Source organism: Artibeus jamaicensis, unplaced genomic scaffold, assembly GCF_021234435.1.
Source record: "Artibeus jamaicensis isolate MK-2021 breed Jamaican fruit bat unplaced genomic scaffold, CSHL_Jam_final contig_519, whole genome shotgun sequence".
Classification (NCBI taxonomy): domain Eukaryota; kingdom Metazoa; phylum Chordata; class Mammalia; order Chiroptera; family Phyllostomidae; genus Artibeus; species Artibeus jamaicensis.
In genome coordinates this window covers 12,748,104-12,769,446 of record NW_026521871.1, presented here as the reverse complement: position 1 = coordinate 12,769,446, position 21,343 = coordinate 12,748,104, and the positions used below count along the sequence as shown (strand labels likewise).

The window sequence follows — 21,343 nt, the reverse complement described above, 5'->3', positions numbered from 1 at the left end:
GTACTTCAGGTACCACCCACGTATAATGCGCATCCTTATTTTTCCCTCAAAAATTTAGGCAAAAAAGTGCACATGATACAGGGCAAAATACAGGTAATTCAGGCTTGGCATTTCAGCTACCTTTCAAAACCTTCAATAACATTGCATTAAAATCCCTGAAAGACCACTGATTAATAACATAGAGCATGGGCAAAAGTACATTTACAGTTGTTCATACAGAGTATAGTACAATAATAACACAAGAATAAACTGTTTTGCCTATTCACAACTGTAAACCTACTTTTGCCCCACTTTATATGTTTAAACACATTAAATAAATATGTTCTACGTATTCATTTCTTTGTTACTTCAAAATGAAATGCTAAATCCCAGCTTTGTGATGGAGTCCGAGGTGCCCCTGTTTTGCACTCACAGCCGAGCTAAGAAAGTGGTGTGCAAAGCTAATGAGCCCTGCACAGACCCAGGGCAGAGAGGGAGGCCCGAACCACTGTCAGCCGCTGCCATCTAACAGCGGGCTGCACTGGGGGTGGCAACCTTTTGCTGTCAAGGGTCAGAGAGGAAATGTTTCAGGCTTTGGGGACCACTGTTCTCTGTAGCAATTACTCAGCTCTGCCTCTGGGCCTAAAGCAGCCACAGCTGCCATCACCCCTGTCCACTGGATCTATAAAAACACAGCGTGCCAGGCCCACCTGAGCTAGTGAGCAATCATCTGCCAAATCCTGGGCTAGATGACGGGAGTTTCAAAAAAGGAAAAAAAACAAGGTCGTTAGTGTTTGGTACACCCTGTGTCATTCCCTGCACCCGTGCCCATCTGCACCGCAGGAACGTGGTGATAATGCGGGGCCTTCAGTGTCTCCTCTGCTCCGAACACCTGGAGACAACCTGTGGTTCGCACCGAGGAGCTCTGAACTGTGGTCATGTCTCCTGGGCCCCAGGCTGAGCACCCAGAGCTGGGCAGGGCCACCAAAGGGGGTGATGGAAGGGCCCACAGGCGGGGGACACCAAACATGGGGTCTCAGGACTGGAACAGACCTGAGAGATGATCCAGACCACCCCTGTGATCGAGGCCTGAAAACCAGTCCCTAAAATCAAGGCAAAGTAGGGAGTGACCGAAGGGCCACACGTGTGGACCACAGCCTACCCCAGCTGGACGTCCTCCCTGGGTTCTCCCCAGCCCAAGCCCGAAACCCAGATTAGAGAGAAACGGATTAGGGGAAAGTAAAAAGAGAATTATGAACATCTAGAAATAATGCACTGAAGACCAATCACGTGTTACGTACTTCACATTTTATAGAGAGGCCTTTGTCACAGGGGTGTATCAGAAGTTCTGTCTGGGGAGAAATGGCTATTCTGTTAGGTCAGGTACCAGCCTGAGGCAGCCCCGGACAGACGGCTTCTTGTGCACATCATGTTGTCCTGGAGACCTGCTTGTCTCCTTGCAAGTGACTTCCTTAGTTTCTGGAGATTCACGTACAGAAACAATGTCTGAAGGAAGGAAAACCTGCCACCCTAGGGTCAACCTGGGAGCAAAACAGGCTAGTTTTGGGGAGAGGAGCATTTACATGGTGTAGCTGACTACTCTCCAAGTTTAGATTATTTCTGCACATGCGTGCAGACTACAGAATCCGAGGCGTTGACATAACCTCATGGAGCCATAACTAAGGAGCCTGCGGCACTGTGTTATCTTCCATCTTCCAAAACCGAACACCAGGGTGACGACAGAATAAAGGCAGGGCTCCACGTTTCCTGAGAAATATCAATTCTTCCGTACAATACACAGTCGAAAACATTCTAGGGATGAGTTAACATTGAATGCCTACCATATCTTCCATGGACGTCTTTCATGCTTTGGTTCTCTGAAGCGTTTGACTGAAAGAAAAGACAGACATTCAGTAGCTTTCCACAGTGATAATAAAGCAAAATGCGTGTAACAGGCTGGATTTACAACGTCAGGTTAAGGCGCTTGCTCTTTGACAAGGTACAATAACACGTGAAGGTCCCAGAGGCCCTCCTCTACTGCTGCTGACCAGTACAGACGCTTCAGAACTGGACACTTAGGAAGAACGACTCCTCACCGTGTGTGGAAAACTGCATTTTCTTTTCTCTGTGACAAGGCTCTCTCAGGTAGGGACTGAAAACCACAAGCAGGGGTGCAGCTGCTTCTCACTTCAGGATATGCTCTGCCCAACGACTAATCTGCCCACCCCCCGAAGGTTCACTGGGTGCTGCCCCCAGCCCAGCCCTGAAGAGACACAGGCAGGACAGCAGGTACATAACCACACGTGTGGCAAGTGCTAGAGAAGAGGAGTCTGAGGCGGAGTGAAGGCCTGACGGAAGGATGCCCAGCCTGCTTGCCTGGAAGAAGGGTGCCAGTCAGGAAAGGCTTCACTGATGAGGTGGAAGCTCAGATGGACCAGGGAGGGGAGAGAGCTGCAATCGGGCAGAGCACACAACGTGAGCTCACGGGTACAGCGACAATGTGGCAGAGCGTGTCTGGCAGAAGTTGACTTGGCTTTGATACAGCAGGTAACGAGGGAGACAGACTGAGCAGAGGCTACATGAGGGAGGGTCTTGAACGCCAGGGGAAGGAGTCTAGACTGAGTCCTGCAGGGGAAAAGAAGACAAAAGGTGCTAAGCAAAGTCAAAGACATGGTGTGAACTGTGTTTTAGAAAAGCGGCTCTAAATTGGGTTCCTGGGGGTGAAGAGGACTGAGAGAGGATGCCAGCTGCGTCTCAGTGCCAGGCTGTGGTACTCCCCGCGGTAGAACAGCCAGCAGCTGGGTGCTCACTCAGCAACAGTTCGACTGACCTGGGAGCCAAATGGCTTCCCAGACTGACACCTTCACCTCGGGCCTGCAGACACATCCACTAGAACAGAGGGAAGCAAAAAGCTTCCAAGCGTCCTGTCTTCCACTGACGCTCCAGGCAAACTGCTTCCACAAGGATTCTATCTACTAAAACAAACATGGGAAGTGTGCATGTGTGATGTTTTCCCACACCGAAGTACGGAGGAAGCAGCAGACAGGGATGCAAGCCCAGGGAGGATGCCATGTTCCCACCAGTGGCAAGAAAGAGTCAACTCTGGCAGAGTCCCGAGCTGCCAAAGTGTGTGTGAGAGGAGGAGAAGGCAGGTTGGGGGGGGGGGGAAACGGCGCCCACATCAACAAACCCTGCTTCTCTTAGTGAACACAGGCAGTGCGCATTCTGCAGAGCAAGGCTGTCTGCACACAGAAATGAAGTCAGTCTGGTGTTTAGAGAGATATTTTGATAGAAACCAAAATGCAAGTGGGATTGTAAGATGGTGTCATTCTGTTGACACATCACACATGCAAAACATCAACCACACTGAGGAATCTGGAACTGAGGCCAAGAGGTTCTGCTTGCACAAATGGCTCTCCGGGCAGGAGGCCTCCTTCCCATGCACCCGAGTCTCTCTGAGCGCCTGGGTCTCAGGAAGGAGACGTGGAGGATGCTGGGCCGGGATACAACCATGTGGAAGGAAAGCCCCCAGTCCGGGCTGGAGCCCTGTCACCCCATTTGTTGTTCTGCCGCAGGGGAATCTGCCCCCACCAGTGTAAAACAAAAGACATCAAAACATGTCCCAAGGAGAAGTCCCCCCTCCCTTAAGGGATACACGCTGAAGTGTCAGAATGGCCACAATTTACTGTCAAATGGTGTATGAGAAAAATTATATGAGCTATGATTCTATACAATACATATATAAATGGCATAATTATAATACATCATGTTCTATCACTTATATTAATATGATAGATACTATATAAAGAGAAGCAAATGTGGTGTTAGGGGCCAAATCGTGTCTCCCCTCCTAAGTCATATGTTGAAGTCCTAGCCCCCAGTGCCTCGGAATGTGACTGTATTTGGAGACAGCGCCTTAAAAGACGTAAGTCAGGTAAAAAGAGGTCATATAGGTCTCCTTAGTAAGAGGTGAGGACACTCGCAGAGACCGAGGGGCAGCCATGTGAGCACACCGTGAGAAGGTGGCGATCTGTAGGCCGGAGAGAGGGGAGGCCTTAGAAGGAGCCAAACCTGCCAACACCTTCTGGGAAACCCCTGACCTGGGACTTCCAGCTGCCAGAACTGTGAGAAAGTAAGTTTGCTGGGTAAGCCGTCCACTTTGTGGTATTTCGTTATGGTAGCTTTAGCGAAGTAATAAATGTGGCAACAGTAATTGGTGAACCTAAATCAAGAATATTTGTATATTCCTTAGATTATTAGACTATTTGGTAAGTCTAATACTTTTTACAATAAAATGCTAGGAGGAAAACATTCTAGAAGAATCACTAGTGCGGCCATTCGGGGGTCATCTGGCCACATCCATCACAACTGTACATGCGCAGGCCCCTTTAATCTGCCAGGTATGCGCTCCACAGGTGTTACAGCAACTTGTGCTGAGATGTACAGGGATTTTCACTGTCATGTTGCCGTAACAAAAAACCTAGGGAGAAACCAATGCCCGTCAACACACGTCACGGCACAGCACAACACGAGGTGGTCGCTAAAAGCGGGTGGATCTGTGTGGGTTGATATGGATTTCCGAGTTCCACTAACTGCACAGTGGCATGCCTACCATGAGTCTGTTCATATCCATTCTAACGGACATACATTTACGCTGGCACCATGCAGGCCTTCCCCCCCAGAAGGATACGTGAGCATCAGTAAGGACTACCTTTGATGAAAGGAATTATCAACTGGGGAGTAGACTTTTTATGCCACTGCGAATGGTTTAAAACATCCTTCCACATTCACACTGCTTTTATTTCAAAAATTAAAAAATAAAAGACAAACCTGTGTCAGGCTGGCACTAATGCAGCAGACTGGGACACACGAGAAGCAGGGTGACCCACTGCTGGGCTCTGGGCCAGTAAGGGGAAGGGGGGAGCGTGCGTGCCACGCGGGTGCGGGGAGCAGCCTCACGCAGCAGCGCGGACACGGAGCTCAGGCTGGATTCAGATTCTGCTCAAGGGCAGAAACGTGGCTCCTGCCATCTACCACCCCCTTCCCTAGAATGTGTCCGTCTTGGAATCTTTTGTTTTTAATTAAATGAAAAGGAAACATTAAAAGAGCTCCTCTACGTCTAACGTGGTAGGAGGACACCCCCAGAAAAACGCATCTGTCAGTCTAGTCATGTTTTATTACTGCAGGGCCTGCTGCCTGACAGGCCTGCCTGGCTGGAGATGGGACACACAGACTCCTCCCCTACCTCACACTCTGTTGGGGGGTGGGGAGATGGAGTGCGTCTGACTGTGACAAGTGACACTAAGGCAGGAGAGAGGAGGGCTGGGAAGTGGGGTTCGCCATTGTAGCCGGGGGACTGTGGATGAGGAGGTCCGGAAGGGGAACAAAGACCTGGGGAAGAGAAGGGGGGCGTGGGACAGGAGGTCGGGTCTCCTGGAGGCCCGGGCGAGGGCTCCCCCTTTACCTGCCGTGACCTGGGGGAGGGGGCAGGATGGCCGTGGGCCACAGCCACACAAGCTCACTGCAGCTGCTGTGCTGCGAGTAGCCTGAGGGGGTACCAGTGGCAACAGTGAGACCAGTCAGAGACCACCAAACTAACCTAGGGCAGGACAGGAGGCTGGGCCCGGCGGTCGGATCCGCTGGTATCTTGAACGCAGCACTGACAGGGTTTACCGACAGCGTGGCTGTGGGTGTGAGAGAAGACCACAGCTAGGAAAAGCTACTGCAGAGGTGGGAATACGCACTGTCCCCCTGCATTTCTTTTGTTTTGGTGGCCGTGGTGGCACTGGGGTGGAGTCAAACTGGGGAGACACAGACGTCTCTGCAGGTAAGAAACAAAACTGCTGGCTGGGGCGCCAAGCCACAAGCAGAAAGGCTCACAGAGCGGCCGGGGCCCAGCTCAGACAGCTGGGACCGACGGTGCTTCTACAGGATGGAGAGAACTCACACGGAGCTAGAGGCCAAACAAAGCGCAACCCGTCCTCTCTGACATTTACTTCTACAACTCGTCCCCTGAAGTGGGAGGCTGGCGGAGGAAGGGGCAGGCGCAGCACAAGTGCAGTCACAGGGGCACCAGAGGGGGTCCTGAGGCTGCCAGGGCAGAGCCTGAAAGGGCCCCTGATGGCAAAGGAGGTGGGAGAGTGGGGGGATGAAGGGTGGGGACAGGGAAGGGGGCCTGTGGGGGCGGCGTGCAGCACACAGCTCGTCTCACTCCATAGCGACACCAGGCACCAGCGCCTCCACTCGGAGCAGGCTGCTGGGCAGGATGACTTCACGCACACACGTCCTGAAGGCAGGCATGGGGTCCTGTCACCCCTTCAAGGGAGTGGCGTGGTCAAAAGCCAGGCAGACCTGGCTTTGGGTCCTGTCTCTGCTACTACCTAGCTGTATGTGTTAAAAAAAGAGGGGCTGGAAGTGTGCAGCTGTGACCTACCGGGCTGGCGTCAGGATTAAATGGGAGCAAACGAGTGAAGAGGGAAGCACAGAACCTGTGCTCAGGCAGGCAAACCACGCCCTGCGTCCCTGCCCTGGACCCTGCTTCCCTGTCGTCTGCATCCACTCTACTCAGTCCAGGGCTGAGAGACCCCATCCCGGTCCTGGTCTCTGAAAAGCTTGTGGCCTTGGGTCTGTCAGTTGCAACCTGATTCTCCACCCGTTCCTGTCATACCCACATGTGGCTGGGGAAAGGGGGGCTGGAATGCTAACATAATGGTTGTGGAACAAGGTTCAGAATGGATGCAGGCTGAGAAGCCCCCAAGCCCCCCACAAGCCTAGCTGGGGGGCTGGGAAAAGCAGCAGCACAACTATTGAGAATGATTTTGTGTAACAATAGCAGGCTGGCTTCATCTTAATGCTGAATAGTCTGCCTGGGCCAGGGAGATGGACAGGACTTTGGAAGGCAGCTATGCTCACCACTATACCACCAACGCACTATGCCACCAACGCCAACAGGACCTTGACCCATGATGTAACTGGGAGGCAGGTCCCCCAGTTGCTGAGCCTGCAGCAGAGCTCGGAGAGGAGATGGTTTGCTCCAGGCCACGGGGCCACGCCTGCTGGGACTAACTACAGCAGCCCAGAAAGGCAGAAAATGCGGGAGAGCTGGCCCGTGTCTCCGATTGTGGGTGGAGTCGGAGATGGGGTTAGGGAGGGGATTCCACGCTGTGGTTTAAACAAAAAGGTGGGCCGTCAAGTGTGGCTGGACCTTGTGGGGCCATGTGGGTAAAGCGGGGGCGCGAGGCCTCTCACCCACCGGCCACGAGGAGGTGCCCCGCGGTTTTGGACTAAGAACTGGAGATGGAGGCAGCGACACAGCTGACGGAGCAGGGAACCCAGGGAGGCCGGCCAGCTGAGCACGGACGGATTACTGGGGGAAACGGGGTGAAGTGAGAGTCAGACTCCTGTTTTCTTCTCCTTCTGGAAGGCGGTACTTCTGAGTGGCGTGCTCTGAGACTGGCCTCACTGGGCGAAGGGGTGGCAGGGGCAGCACTGTGTGTGTCTGTGGGTGTTCAAAGGAAGTGGGACTTAATGGCAAATTTCCACCACTACTTAAAGCTGTACAACTTTTAATTAAATAATTCCTTTCCTTTTTACCAAAATCTGGCATTGAGAGCCACAGTTTTTATTGGCAGTGAGGAAAATAAGAACTAGAACAAAAGACAGGGGCTTTCTGCTTCACCAGGAAGGTCCCAGGATCCCAACCCGGCTCTCCTCCTGCCCCCCCAGCCCCCAGCTCTGAGTGAATATATAAAGTGTGTAAAATTCAGAGAGTACATTCTTTCGTTTAGCATTTGCATGGTATATGTATCTTTTTCAACCCCTTCCCTCTAACTTTACATTGAAGGTAGTTCTATTGTAAGCAGCATATAGGTGAGTTTGTACCCCCAAAAATCTGATTGGCAATTGTGGTGGGTTGAATGGTGGTCCCCAAAAAGATATGTTCGAATCCTGGCCCACAATACCTGTGAATGTTACCTTATTTGGAAAAGTCTTTGCAGATATAACTAAGATGAAGACCTTGAGAAGAGATCACCCTGGATTAGCCAGGTGAGCCCCAAACCTAAATACAAATATCCCATGAGACAGAGAGGAGAGGATGAGACATGGGGGAAATGAGGGGTCCTTGTGATGGCAGGAACACTGGACCGGGACGGCCACCAGCCAGGGAGCTCCGCCTTCATTCTGGCTGCTGGGCTTCCAGAACTGAGAGTCTGTTTCTGTCGTGTTAAAGCCAAGATAGGGCCCTCTGTTATGCCATCCCTAGTAAACTAATATGGCGTCCTTAGTAAATTTGGTAATATGGCATACTTTTCTTAAAAAAAAAAAAAATTAAAGGAGTATAAAAACATACTAGATGAGACGTCTGTCTCCCTGGTCTGAAATCCTGGTCCCTGTTTCCCTTCTCAGGACCAGCCACTGTGACGGTGATCTCGTGCACCCTTCCGAACACAGGGGAGGCGAGCACAGGATGGGGGGATGCCCCCGAAAGAGAGCCGGAGGGCTGCACGGTTCACAGTCGGACCCTTCTGCTCTCACTGGGAAGGAACTGCCTCCGAAGCTTAGCCTACTCCACACGTGGCTCTGTCTTTTACCAGAGGCTACATAGTATCCCATGGCACGGCTGTGCCACCTGTGAGTCACTCTACAGTCACCGCTGCAGTGCCTGTCCTGGCCATGCACCACCTCCGCCCGTGTGGGTACAGTCCTAGTGGCAGGCCTGCTGCATCAGCTGTGACAGCTGATTCTGTCACACTGCTCTCCTCAGAAGCTGTAGCATTTCCCTACGTCCTTGCCAGCACCCAGTGTTGGTGAACCTTCTTGCCTGGACAACTGGATCCTTCCGAAGGCTGCCTGAGCATGGCTGTGCCACCTACCAGCTCAGGTGGGCGTGGCGAGGCTCCCGCCTGCCCTCCTCTTTGGCGTACACCCTCGGCCCCTCCTGCTCCGGCCCTCAGCTCACGCCCTTCCCTGAGGGTACCAGGGCCCAGTGCTCACTTCTCTAGAAGTTTCACGCTACTGGTGCCACACAACAGGAGGCAATTGTGGCTCGTCTAATTCTACGCGTCTGTTTCACACCAGCAGCCGTACCACGAACTGCTCATGGGACGCTGTCCCTTGGTTTTGCGCACACCTCTCTGGGTCAGCATCTAGAGGCAGGGACCAGGCACCTACTCCACAAATCCTCAGAGCCTCGCCTGGCTCGTGCTCCCCACGGACTGAACACATGGTGGGGGAGAGCTGGGATTTTACTCGGGGCGTCTCCTTTTATGTCACAAGGAAGAAGACATTAAAAAAAGCGGCATTCAAAGTCAAATCATAGGAGTTGGAAGGGAAATAATTTCCACGTAGCACCTGCGGTCTTATTTAGGAACTGAGTCAAAAAAAGCACAATTCTTTTGAAATTAAACCGCACAATTGAGGAGAGTAGTCTGATCGGTAGTGGGTGCAGCCTGACAGAAGCAGAGTTATGAGGAATGAAAGAGATTGAAGAAGCTCCTAGCTATCAGGGGAAGAGAAAGAAAGGCTTGCAGCTGAACAAAGCCAGGGCAAACCAGGACTCTGCAGACTTAGTTTCCAGGTGGCGGCAGTCCCTGGAGCCCCTCCTTCTCGGATGTCATTTCCCAAACCAGCACAATTCGATTAGGGTGGGAAAATCACCCCCTGCCGAGGACAAAGTACAGGAAGAGGCCGTGAGCCCAGCAGGGCTCTAGGCAGAGAGCTCCTTTTGTCATGAGAATCAACCAAGGCAATTCAATTACAACGTAAGGTGTGTGAAATGTTTGTATTCTATATCTAAAGTGTAATGTTAAAGCAGGAAATGGATTACAGACACACAGTAGGCACTAAAGAGTGACAGAACAGCCTTTGTCGGTGTGGCTTGGTTGGAGCACTGTCCCCCACACCAAAAGGTCGAAAGGTCGTGGTTTCAATTCCAGGTCACCGCACATACCTAGGAAGTGGGTTCGGTCCCCAGGTGGGGTGCATATGAAAGGCAACCAATCGATGTTTCTCCCCGCCCCCAGGATCAATACGCTTATTTTTAAAAATTAAACAAAAGATGTGACACAACAGATGAGGCACCACCTTGGACGGTCGTGCCTCACAGGCTATGGGAAACCAGAGTCTCAAGCTCTTTCCTGGGACCATGAAACCAAGGGTCTCTGTGTGAGGTGTCATGAGCCTCAAGAACAGGAGCAGCTTTGTCACCTCTCAGGGTCAGGCTGCTTGAGACCTTGAGCAAATCCATGAGCTCAAGCCAGAAGTCTGTATGCTTTCTTATTTGACCCTGGAGAAAATACTCTCTTGCCAATAACCGGGAGCCAGGAAAGAACAAAAAACAGTCTTGGAGCCTTGTGCCCGGTGACTTGCTGCTGACCTGGACCACGCCCCTGCTGGCCTCACTTCTCAAGCTGTGCCACAGGCCAGTGCCTCATGTGACACAGGCTTCCTGCTGAGGGTGACAAAACTCACTGGGCCCACTGGGCCCACGGCAAGCAGGCCCCTCCCCAGCTCGACAGCAAACCTGGCTGCAAAGCAGCTGCCAGCTGGGCATCGGCTCGTAAACTGGGCAGCCTGGACTCTTGAGTCAGGGCCAGAAGGGTCCTTCAGGATCCAGCCCACTTAGTGGGAAGGTTGGCAAACTGGTGGGGGAAGAAGTGACTTGTTCAGCATCACCAGTGGAGTTGTGACAAAATTGAGTCACCTGGGACAGGCCTCTTTTTACTAGGCACAGGCTTGACCAGCAACCTTAAAATACGTCTTGCTGCTTTTGTGAGCCCAGGACCTCAATCCCAATGGGCAGAAACTATCCTGGGGATTGAGCAAATCCACCCTGACTGCCAGAGGCAGCAAGCAAAGGAAAACCCATAAATGTTTCTGCACTTTCCCTAAGTATAAACGATCATCCCTACAGCCAAGCCCCATCCCTAACCTCCTTAGAGGCCCCAGAGGTACCCAGTTTTTTTAAAGCAGAGAAAAAGTCTCAGAAGACACTGCAGCAGCCTGCTGGTCGCCTCCCTGCACCCACCCTCCAAACTCTTCCTTACTGAGGGAATTCTCTTAGGTGGCCTGCAGACTGCAGTTCCAGTGCTGCCCCCGCCACCCCTGGGTGTGGCCATGTGACTAAGTTCTGGTCTATGAGAGTTTTAACCTCAGGTTGGGCCGCTTTCCAAGGAGACATTAAGAGCCAGGTGATTCTTATGGCGAGGAACTAACCACAGGCAAGCTGGAGGTCATCTGAAATCGAGTCCCTGCTTTATCAAAAAGTTTATTATTTAAGTCACTTTACTCTTTGTGTCTTAAGTTTCCTCAGCTATCTACCTCATCGGGTCAACGTAGGGAGAAAGACAGCGGCAGCTGTGGCCGCCATCGCCGCCACCGCTGACACTTATTACGTCTCTGAGAGACGGCCCTGAAAGGGCACAACCCAGACCTGCATCTATGTCTGTCAGATCCCAAAGCCCGCCTGCCCCTCCGCCACCTTGAGAAGCCTACTACAGCAGTGGCAGTGTGGGGGCACTCCACGGGGGCCGGGAGGGCCCATCTCCGCCGCGGCAGGCCCTCGTGACTCGTCTTTTCTCAAAGCCCCGCAAGCTGGGGCTGGAAAGCACTGGGCACGGCAGGCCTTTCTTAAATGCCCACCCCACCTCCCCTTCCTCTGGAAACGCAACACACACCTTTTCCCTCTTAAACATGTTTTGTTGGGTTTTTTTTAAACAAATTGCACATATGGGTGTGACACTGGTTAATAAAATTATATAAATTTCAGGGGTACGATTCAATAATATAATACGTCATCTGCATACAGTACTGTGTGTTCAGCACGATTCACACGTTTTAAGTTGGCAGGTGCCCTGGCCTGGCCGCTCCCACTGTAGTGCTGCCCCCACACTGTCCCTTTGGCTTTGGACACCCCACGAGTCTTTCTCTGGCGTGCCCCTTAGGCATCCGTCCAGTTTTCGTTCAGACAGCGCTAAGACTTACCTCCTCTGTAGCTGAGCTCAGCTTCCCTCCCTCCCCTGGGCTCCCTAAAGTCCCCTGTGTTACCTGGGATTACCACTTCCAATGCAATATTCAGGATCCGTCTGTCTCTCCCACCGGGCGATTAGTCACAGAGGCAGACAGAAACGAAGCAGACACTTACTTAGCAACTTGAACGAATAAAGCAGAACCCGCTAGAACAACATACAAATCAAGGGAGGCAACAGCTTAGTGCTTCCAGTGTGAGCTCTAGGTTCAAAACCTCACTCTAGCACTTAAACTCTGGGACCATGGAAAGTTGCTTAACCTCTCGGAGCTGTGCCCTGCCCCCCTATAAAATGGAAGAAATTACAGGATCCACATCATAGGAGCATTAATAAAACAATATTCAGAGTGCTTAAAACTGTGCTTTGTACTAGCAAGGACTGTACACATTTTACAGGCAGCAGCAGTGGTACTACTGCTAGAGGAAGAGAAAACCCTCAGGCACACGGCCCAGCTGTGGGGGAGCAACAGAGCCCTCATCTGATCACCATTTGTGAGCCCGGGACTTCCCTAAGGTCCTTCTTTTTCAACTATAAACCACTATACATTTGGAAACAAGAGAAAGAGGAAAGTTACCTACCATGTCACCACTGAATACAAGGCAAGGTCATCGATTGTTCTAGCACTGTAGTTCTGGCTTTACATCTCCTCCTGGCCTGCACTTACAGGTGGGACCAGAACAAAGCTGTGTCCACCTGTGCTCTCTGCTCCCTAGTCTGCCAGCCTCCATCTGCACCGAGGTCAGATTTCAGCAAGGCAGTCCCTCCACGAGATACCTCGGAGCTCTCACTAACCACGTAACCACTGGTGGAAGACCAGGAGGTGCGTAAGGAGACGTCGCTCCTTTGCGGCACTCTTCTTGTGCTGCTCCTCCTTCCTTCAGCTGCAGGCCTCCCACCCAGGCCTCTGTGCCGGCCCTCCCTGGGACCTGTCCACTCAGGACATTGTGCTGCAGGCCTGGATCGCCCTCAGACCCCAAACGACTCCCAAACCTACCTGTCTGCACCCTGCTCCCTTCCACTGTCACACTGGTATTTAATCAACTATCATTCAGAATAGTGACCCATGGTGGCTCCACACACTCAAAATTAAGACATTTTAATGGAGGAATTTTGGCACCAGCAAAGGTTGCAGGAAAAGCTATCTCTGAAGAGGGACCTTTTTAACAAACCCTCAAAACTCCCATCTGTGGGTGACCTCCATCGCTCTTTCGACCACATGACTCGCATTTATCCTAGGCAGAGAGAAGGCCGAGTCCGTTGGGTCCAGTGAGAATCCAGGCTGCATCTGCTCAATACAGTCAAACGCATTTTATTTAAGCAGAAACAACTATGTCACGGGGAAGTGCAGAACTGCAGGCCCCCCTCAGAGTAAACCTGCACAGACTGAACTTCACACTCACACCTCAAGCCCCACTCCGAGCCACTGCCTGGGGCAGGGAAGCTATAGGAACAAACTTTGTAAGTCACCTGCAAATGACTTCCACAAAACGTCCTATTCAGAGTTATACCATGTTTTACTGAATATGTAACAAGATTATTGTTCCTTTGTCCATCTGTCCATCCGTCCATCCCCCACACAGTTGTTGGTGGAGATATTAAAATACAAATAAGCCCTGCCTGGTGTGGCTCAGTGGACTGAGTCCCAGCCTGTGAATCAAAGGGTTACCGGTTCAATTCCCAGTTAGGGCACATGCCTGGATTGCAGGCCAAGTTGCCAGTAGGGGGCGCATAAGAAGCAACCACACATTGATGTTTCTCTTCCTCTCTTCTCTCTCTTCCTTCCCCTCTCTCTAAAAATAAATAAAAATAAAATCTGAAAAGAAAAACCAAATAAAATTGCCACCCTTTACTTCACTTGAAACTTTAATATGTAAATTTTCCAAATCAAACTTTATACTTGAGATCTGTGCATTTTACTTTATGTAAGTGGTACCTCCATAAGAAATTTTAAAAACAACAAAAACAAACCCACCCATGCCTTTCCACTGCAGTTAGAGTAAAATGCAGACTCCTGCTCGTGGCCAAGGTCCCACAGGACAGGTCTGTGCCTGCTTCTCTGACCTCATCCCCTGGGGCTCCTGCTACACGTTCTGTCTGGAACACTCTGCTCCCAGCTCTCCAGGTGGCAGTGCCTCCTTTTCATTCTCGTCTCAGCTCCCAGGTCACTTCCTCGGAGGCCTCCAGGGCCCACCTCACCCAAGCTGTGCACAGCCTGCCTTTCTTCGTTTTTTCTTCACAGCTCTAGCCCCTCTCTCATCTCAGAAATTCTTATGTGTTTTCTTGACTACTGACTTTTTCCCCCCATTAGAAAGCTCTGTAAGACAAAGTGTTGGGAACCAGCCCTCGGTAGATGACTGGTTAGCCAATGATGGGTAAGATTCCTTAAGAGAGGGACGACCTAAAACAAGCATGATCATAAAGGAGCCTTCAGGGAAGGCCTTGGGGGGCTACATAAGAGGGGGGGGTGACAGACCCTCACCCCCTGGCTTTGACAGAGCCTGAGTCCTCATTCTGTCTACAAGAAGTCTCCCAATCTCTTGGCTGCCTTACTTCCCCTGCCTGACTTAAGCCTGAAACAATGCTGGAGGGAAGTGCAGCTCTGGGCAGGGAAAGGGCAGATTCCCTGGGTAGATCAGGCCTAAGAAAGAATGCAAAAACTCCCGTAAAATCTGCTTTGCTAAGAATGCCCTTGATTTTCTGATAAGGGTCCAAGCATGAAATGAGTTTGTTTCCCTCAAAGCCCTTTAGCTAACTGACCCTGACTCAGAATAAGCCCTGATAGTTCTTTGAACATTATCTATTGTTTGATCATTGCTTCCTGACAATGACTGATAAGCTTTAACCTGTATTCCTATGCAAACTAAACCCAATAAAAGCCCACTGAAGAATAGGCTCAGGGCCCTACTCTCAGGTAAGAGAGTACCTGGCTCTTAATAGGTAGCTAAACAATATTTGTTGACAAAAGGAACTCATTCAATCTGTCATTTAAAATGTATTTATTGAGTACTGTGCAAATATTTATTTTTAATTCAATAAGTTCCATGAACTTGTATAACGGATTCTCTGAGGAGCTCAGTCTGCAAACCATTATTCCTGCAACAGGACTAAAATCGCTTAGCTTTCTCTGGTTTTGGACCAGACGACCAAATCTGCCAGAGGACAACTCCCCCAAACCCTTCTTCCTCTTAGCTAACCACAAGGCAGGGTGGACTGGCCCATCCAAGTCTCCCCACCTTACCGTATCTGGCCAGAGATGTAAGAACCAGACAATCTGGGTTTGTAGTCAAAGTGCTCGAGAACATTTTTTGGTAAAGACTTGGCTATTTTTGGGACAGATGGAGCCAAGGTTTTAAGTTAGCCAACTCTAATCCTCCTGTGTGGATGTTCTGCCAAAGGCTGAGAGAGAAACAAGAAAGAAAAGCTAAACTACCTAGCAAACATATATGCTTAGCTCTCTGAACACAGGGCCTGCTCAGCACCGCAGCCTTCCAGGGGAGCAGGTCTCGTAGCCATCTACTACCGACGGTGTCAGGGTGGGTGAGGGGGCACCGTCACTGTGACTGCTCCATGGGGATGTCTGACGGGAACATATGCAAATAGTTGACAAACACACAAGACAAGCAACCTCAATAATGTCCATTTAAAATGCAAATTAATAATTATTCTTGCCCAGATGAGCAAACTTTTGGTGAGGATATTAGGAAACAGGAACCCTTAAAATGCTGGTGGAAAAATAAATGGTACAATCCTGGGGAAACTGGCAAAGTGATTATGTGACCCTAGTCACCACAGCCACCAGGTAAGGGGGGGACATTAAACTAGTATTGGGGTGGTCATGGTGAACAAAGCCTTTTGGGACCCAGGGATGCGGGAGGAAGAGATGTTATAGATGCTGCTGGGTGGAAGGTGGGACAAATGAGGCCTCCAGGATGCAGAGTTAGGCTTAAGAACCAGAAGGAGCTAGAGACCTATAAGAATTCCTAACGAGGGCTTCACTGTTGGGGTAAATCCTTCCTGAATACTGATGGAGGCCCCAGGTATGAATAGGCTGTCCTGGGCGGACCCTACCCAGCGAGCCAGTGTCCCTGAGCACCTGGGGACACTCTAGGGCCATGGAACTCAGAGACATGCTGCATCTGCTCCTGCGCTGTATCACCACTGCACTGCTAATCCATATTCCCTGGCCAAGAAATTTAGGAATTTCATTAATCTCAGAGTGGGCAAAGATGTGTGTGTGTGGTTCTTTCTTTTCTTATTAATGTACAGATGAACTGAAAAGTTGCCGCAGGTATTTTGGCAATATTATGATTTTAAATATTTATACACGGTGACCCCAAAACTCTACCTACCTCTAGGATTTTCTTCTACCATTACACACACAAATGCCCAGAGCCTGTGTAAAAGAATGCATTGTTGCACTGTATGTAACAGTGGAAGATTTCAAAACCTAACTGTCCATCAGTGGGAAAAGGGTTAAATATGAATTATTACATAATGGAATCCAACTGTTAAAAACTGAAGTAGAGCTGGTACACCTGCCACAGGTGAATTTTATGATACGAAATTATACTGTTGGGAACTGCCCTGCCTGGTTTCAGAAGCTGCAACCCTGCCATGGTTAAGGCTGAGTGAGTGACTTTGGGGCCATAAGCCACTGAAGGAGACAAAGCTTATCTCCCTGGCAGGGGTACCACCTCTGCTGCTCCTTTTACTTCACCCTGCCTGGCCCCCAATGCTTGATCGGTTAGCCAATGATGGGTAAGATTCCTCAAGGGAGGGATGACCTAAGACAGGCACAATCATGGGGGTCCCCAGGAAAGGACTTGTGGGGATACAGAAAAAGGGAGTGATGGACCCTCACTCCTTGGCTTTGACATAGCCTGAGTCCTCATTCTGTCAGCAAGAAATCTCCTAATCTCTTGGCTGCCTTACTTCCTCTGCCTGACTTAAGCCTGAAACAATGCTGGAGGTAGGTGCCACCCTGTCCTGGAAAGGGCGGGTTCCCTAGATTGATCAAGCCTAAAAAAGAATGCATAAAATCCTATGAAACCTACTTTGCTAATACCCTCAATTTAAATAATAAGGGTCCAAGCAGGAAGTGAGTTTGTTCCCCAAAGTTTTATGGCCCTTTAACTATCTGACCCTGACTCAGAATAAGCCCTCAGAGTTCTTTGAATGTTATCTATTGTTTAATTATTTCTGTCTGACAATGACTGATGAGCTTTAACCTGTATTTCTGTGCAAATGGAACCCAATAAAAGCCTGTCAAGGAAATGGTTGGGCGCTCTCCTCTTGAGACAGTGGCCAAGGCGCTCCGAGGCTTCCTCTCCCCTTGAGAGAGAAGCCATGCCGTCCCTTTTCCTCCATAGGACTCAGTAGTCTGTGTGAATTTGTCTTGTATCTCATCCATAACGCCGCAGACATTGCAGGCCAGTATCTGCATCATATACCTCAATAAAGTTATTTAAAAAGTGAGGTAGGACTTCTGCCAAAGACGGAGGTGTAGGTAGATATACTTTGCCTCCTCACACAACCATAAGAAGGGTAGCAACAAATTTAAAAACAAACAAAAAAAATAACCAGACCTGCCAGAAAATCAAATTGTATGGGAGTCCAACAACCAAGGAATTAAAAAAGAAATATTCATCTAGACCAGTAGGAGGGGTAGAGACAGGCAGTTGGGGTAGAGAGGATTTGCAGCAAAGTGTTGGCTGGAAAACGGGCTGCTGAGGTGGTGGCTGGAGGACCGGGTGAGGCAGTGGGTGGTGGAGCAGGTGGTCCCACATTTGTGTGCAGATCAACTAGGAGGTACAATTGGAGAGTAAGAGAGACTGTGCAACCCGGGATTCCAGTGCCGGGAAATAAAAGCCTCAAAAACTCTGACTGAAAAAACCTGTGGAGGTTGTGGTGGTGGGAGAAGCTTCCAGCCTCACAGGAGAGTTCGTTGGAGAGACCCTCAGAGTCCTAGAATGTATACAAACCTGACCACCTACCCAGGAATCAGCACCAGAGGGCACAAATTGATTGTGATAGCAGAGGAAGCGACTGACAGCCAGCCAAGAGCTGAGCAGGCGGCACTGTTCCTTCTCAAACCCCTCCCCCACACACAGCACCACAATGCTGCTTGGGCCACATGGGCTGCCCCACCCTGGTGAATACTTAAGGACCCACCCCTTACTATGCAAACAGGGGTGCTGAGACAGAAAAAAATGGCCCAAATGAAAGAAGAGATCAAAGCTCCAGAAAAATACAACTGAGTGATGGAGAGAAGGCCAACCTATCAGATGCACAACACTGGTGATCAGGATGCTCACAGAAATGATTTGAGTATGGTTGCAAAATTGAAAAAAAAAGTGAAGGCTATGAAAAGCGAAATAAAGGAAAATACACAGGGAACCAAGAGTGAAGGGAAAGAAACCGGGACTCAGATCAACGATTTGGAACGAAAGGAAGAAATAAACATTCAACTAGAACAGAATGAAGAAACAAGAATTCAAAAAATGAGGAGAGGCTTAGGAACTTCCGTGACAACTTTAAACATTCCAACAGCCAAATCATAGGGGTGCCAGAAGGAGAAGAGGAAGAGCAAGAAATTGAAAACTTACTTGAAAACATAATGAAGGAGAACTTCCCCAATCTGGCAAAGGAAATAAACTTCCAAGAAGCCCAGGAAGCTCAGAGTCCCAAAGAAGTTGGATCCAAGGAAGCACACACCAAGGCACATCATCGTTAAGTTACCCAAGATTAAAGAGAGGGAGAGAATGTTAAAAACAGCAAGAGAAAGGACACAGTCACCTACAAAGGAGTGCCCATCAGACTGTCAGCTGATTTCTCCAAAGAAAACTTTCGGGCAAGAAGGGTCTCAAAAGAAGTATTCAAAGTCATGAAAGGCAAGAACCTACATCCAAGATTGCTCTATCCAGCAAAGCTATCATTTAGAATGGAAGGGCAGATTAAGAGCTTCCCAGATAAGGTCAAGTTAAAAGAGTTCATCATCACCAAGCCCTTATTACATGAAATGTTAAAGGGACTTATCTAAGAAAAAGAAGATAAAAAATATGAACAATGAAAGGACATCAAACTCATAGTTATTAACAACCACACCTAAAAAAACAAAAACAAAAACAAACTAAACAGCTAGAATAGGAACAGATTCACAGAAATGGAGATCACATGGAGGGTTGGTTATCAGTGGGGAGGAGGAGGAAGGAGAAGGGGGGGAAGGTACAGGGAATAAGAAGCATAACTAGTAGGTACAAAATAGACAGGGAGAGGTTAAGAACAGTATGGAAAATGGAGAAGCCAAAGAACTTATATGTATGACCCATGGACATGAACTAAGGTGGGGGAGAAATGCTGGTGGATAGGTGCAGAGAAGAGGGGAATAAGGGGGGGGGATGGGGCAACTGTCATAGCATAATCAATAAAATATATAAGTTTTTTAAAAAGTGAGGTAAATCTATATTGATATGGAAAAATGCCCATATTAAATGGGAAAAAAAACAAGTCACCCAAATAGTAATGTGTCATGTGAACCTATTTTTAAAAATGATATATACATACAGAAATTTGTAGGAAAATAACAAACTATTAACTGTGGTTACCTCTCTAGAGAATGGACTTACAGGGAGCTTTCACTAATTTATGCCCTGTATTTCCGTGCGTTAGTTGTTTACAAAGAGCACATATTTGTAGTAACGAAAAAGGTCTAAAAAAGATTTGAGAAGAAAAGCTTCTAATGCTAAAAACAGTAATTAACAAATAACAAAATTACAGGTTTTCACAGCAGGTAATTAATACAGAACTTCCTTCTGTGAGGAAAGATTCCAGGGGGCAGAACTCACTGAAGGTGTCACTGGAACTCAACCGGCCCACCCCGACCGGAGCTGGGGCCTTGCAGTGCTCCTGACCGTCTCTGGTGGATGAACTGTCCCGCATGCTGTCGTCCGGGCCAGGGACCCCCTCACACACACTTCATGCTCACAGGCACAGTTAGAATAAAATGCTTATTGTGTATGTTTGTATTTTGTAGAATTCCCCAGTTTCCCTGCCTTTAAAAAAATCAACCAAGCACTAATCAATCCTGGCTGTGCTGAATTAGAGGCCTCTGATTATAAGAAGGCCTGCGTTCGTTCACTGCAGCTCCACAGCTAGTCAGACAGAAAAAGGCACAGCCCCAGAGTCTGCATTTCTCAGGGATGCCGTTTGCAGGCCCTGGCCCAATCCCCCCACGAAGATGATGCTCAGCTCAGGCGGTGCAGACGCTGCCTCCGACGGTCAGAGGAGGCACCCACTAGCCTTGGGAGCAGGGATGAGGTGCATTTTCATCCTTACCACCCAAGGCTCTGAACTGAGTCCAGCTGCCTAGGGGGATGCACACTCGGCAAAGAACAGAACAAATAATGAGTATAGGGAGAGCGCCTGTTTTCATACCTTGAACTCGGACAGAAAGGGTGTAGGTCCAGCCATATCACACATCCTATCACCAAGAGTTTAACACAAGCCAAAGGAGTGAACACAAAACTACCAACTCACTTAACTGGGTCACTCAACTCCAAGGTTTTCACTAGGGGAAAACCCCAATGTACTGTGTTTCATTCATAAAGATGTTCACATTTGCCCTCTGACTTTCTGCAGGTCTTATAGTTCAAGTGCCATTCGCTGGCAACAGTACAGGGCCCACCAGGAACCCTCGTGAACGTTTTGGCAGTCAGTGCGCGTGAAACTGGCTGAGGACAGGTTCACACCCAACAGGGTCCCCAACCCAAACCCTCTTTGCCCCCTCTACTACCTAGATGGAATGTTCATGACCCATTTAACTGAGTTCCTAGGGTTTCTAAGGAAGCCTAACCAGATAGGGCATCATCATCACCAGAAATACCAAGGGCTCCAGGCCCCCAAATCCACCCAATCATCAGATGAATAAAGTGATGATTAGTGCAGCTGAAGAACTTGCCAAAGTCCCACAGGTAGCAGTGGCAAGGACCAGAACCCAGGCCACTGCTGACCCTCATTACCCATTGAAAACAAGGTCCAGCATCAGGATCGACTGAACTTGGCCTCTTGGTACAAAATGTAAAGCTTATGAAATGAAAACCTCTATGTGCAATCCAGACAGCATTATCGAAAGTCAAGAATAGCCTCCAAAAGAGAATTAGCTTAGAAAACTTAAAAAAAAAAAAAAAAGATTAAAGAACTTATTGTACTGAGGATAGCTAGTAGCATTCAATTCTACAATACACGCATCATCAAAAATCTCAAGGCTTATAGTACCAAGTCAATTCAAGTCTCACTGCAGGTTAAACGTGAGAATGTTTGGCCATTGAAGTTCATCAGGA

The 21,343-nt window shown here is 49.3% G+C and overlaps 1 protein-coding gene across 1 annotated transcript in view; it reads right to left on the bottom strand.

Annotated features, from left to right (window-relative positions):
- STIMATE (STIM activating enhancer) overlaps positions 1 to 21,343 on the bottom strand; it is a 56,476-nt gene that overhangs the window by 16,619 nt on the left and 18,514 nt on the right. The window contains exon 2 of the mRNA XM_037134795.2: positions 1,821 to 1,869. Within this exon, the coding sequence (XP_036990690.1) occupies positions 1,821 to 1,869 (49 nt within the window). The remainder of the gene's footprint in view (positions 1 to 1,820; positions 1,870 to 21,343) is intronic.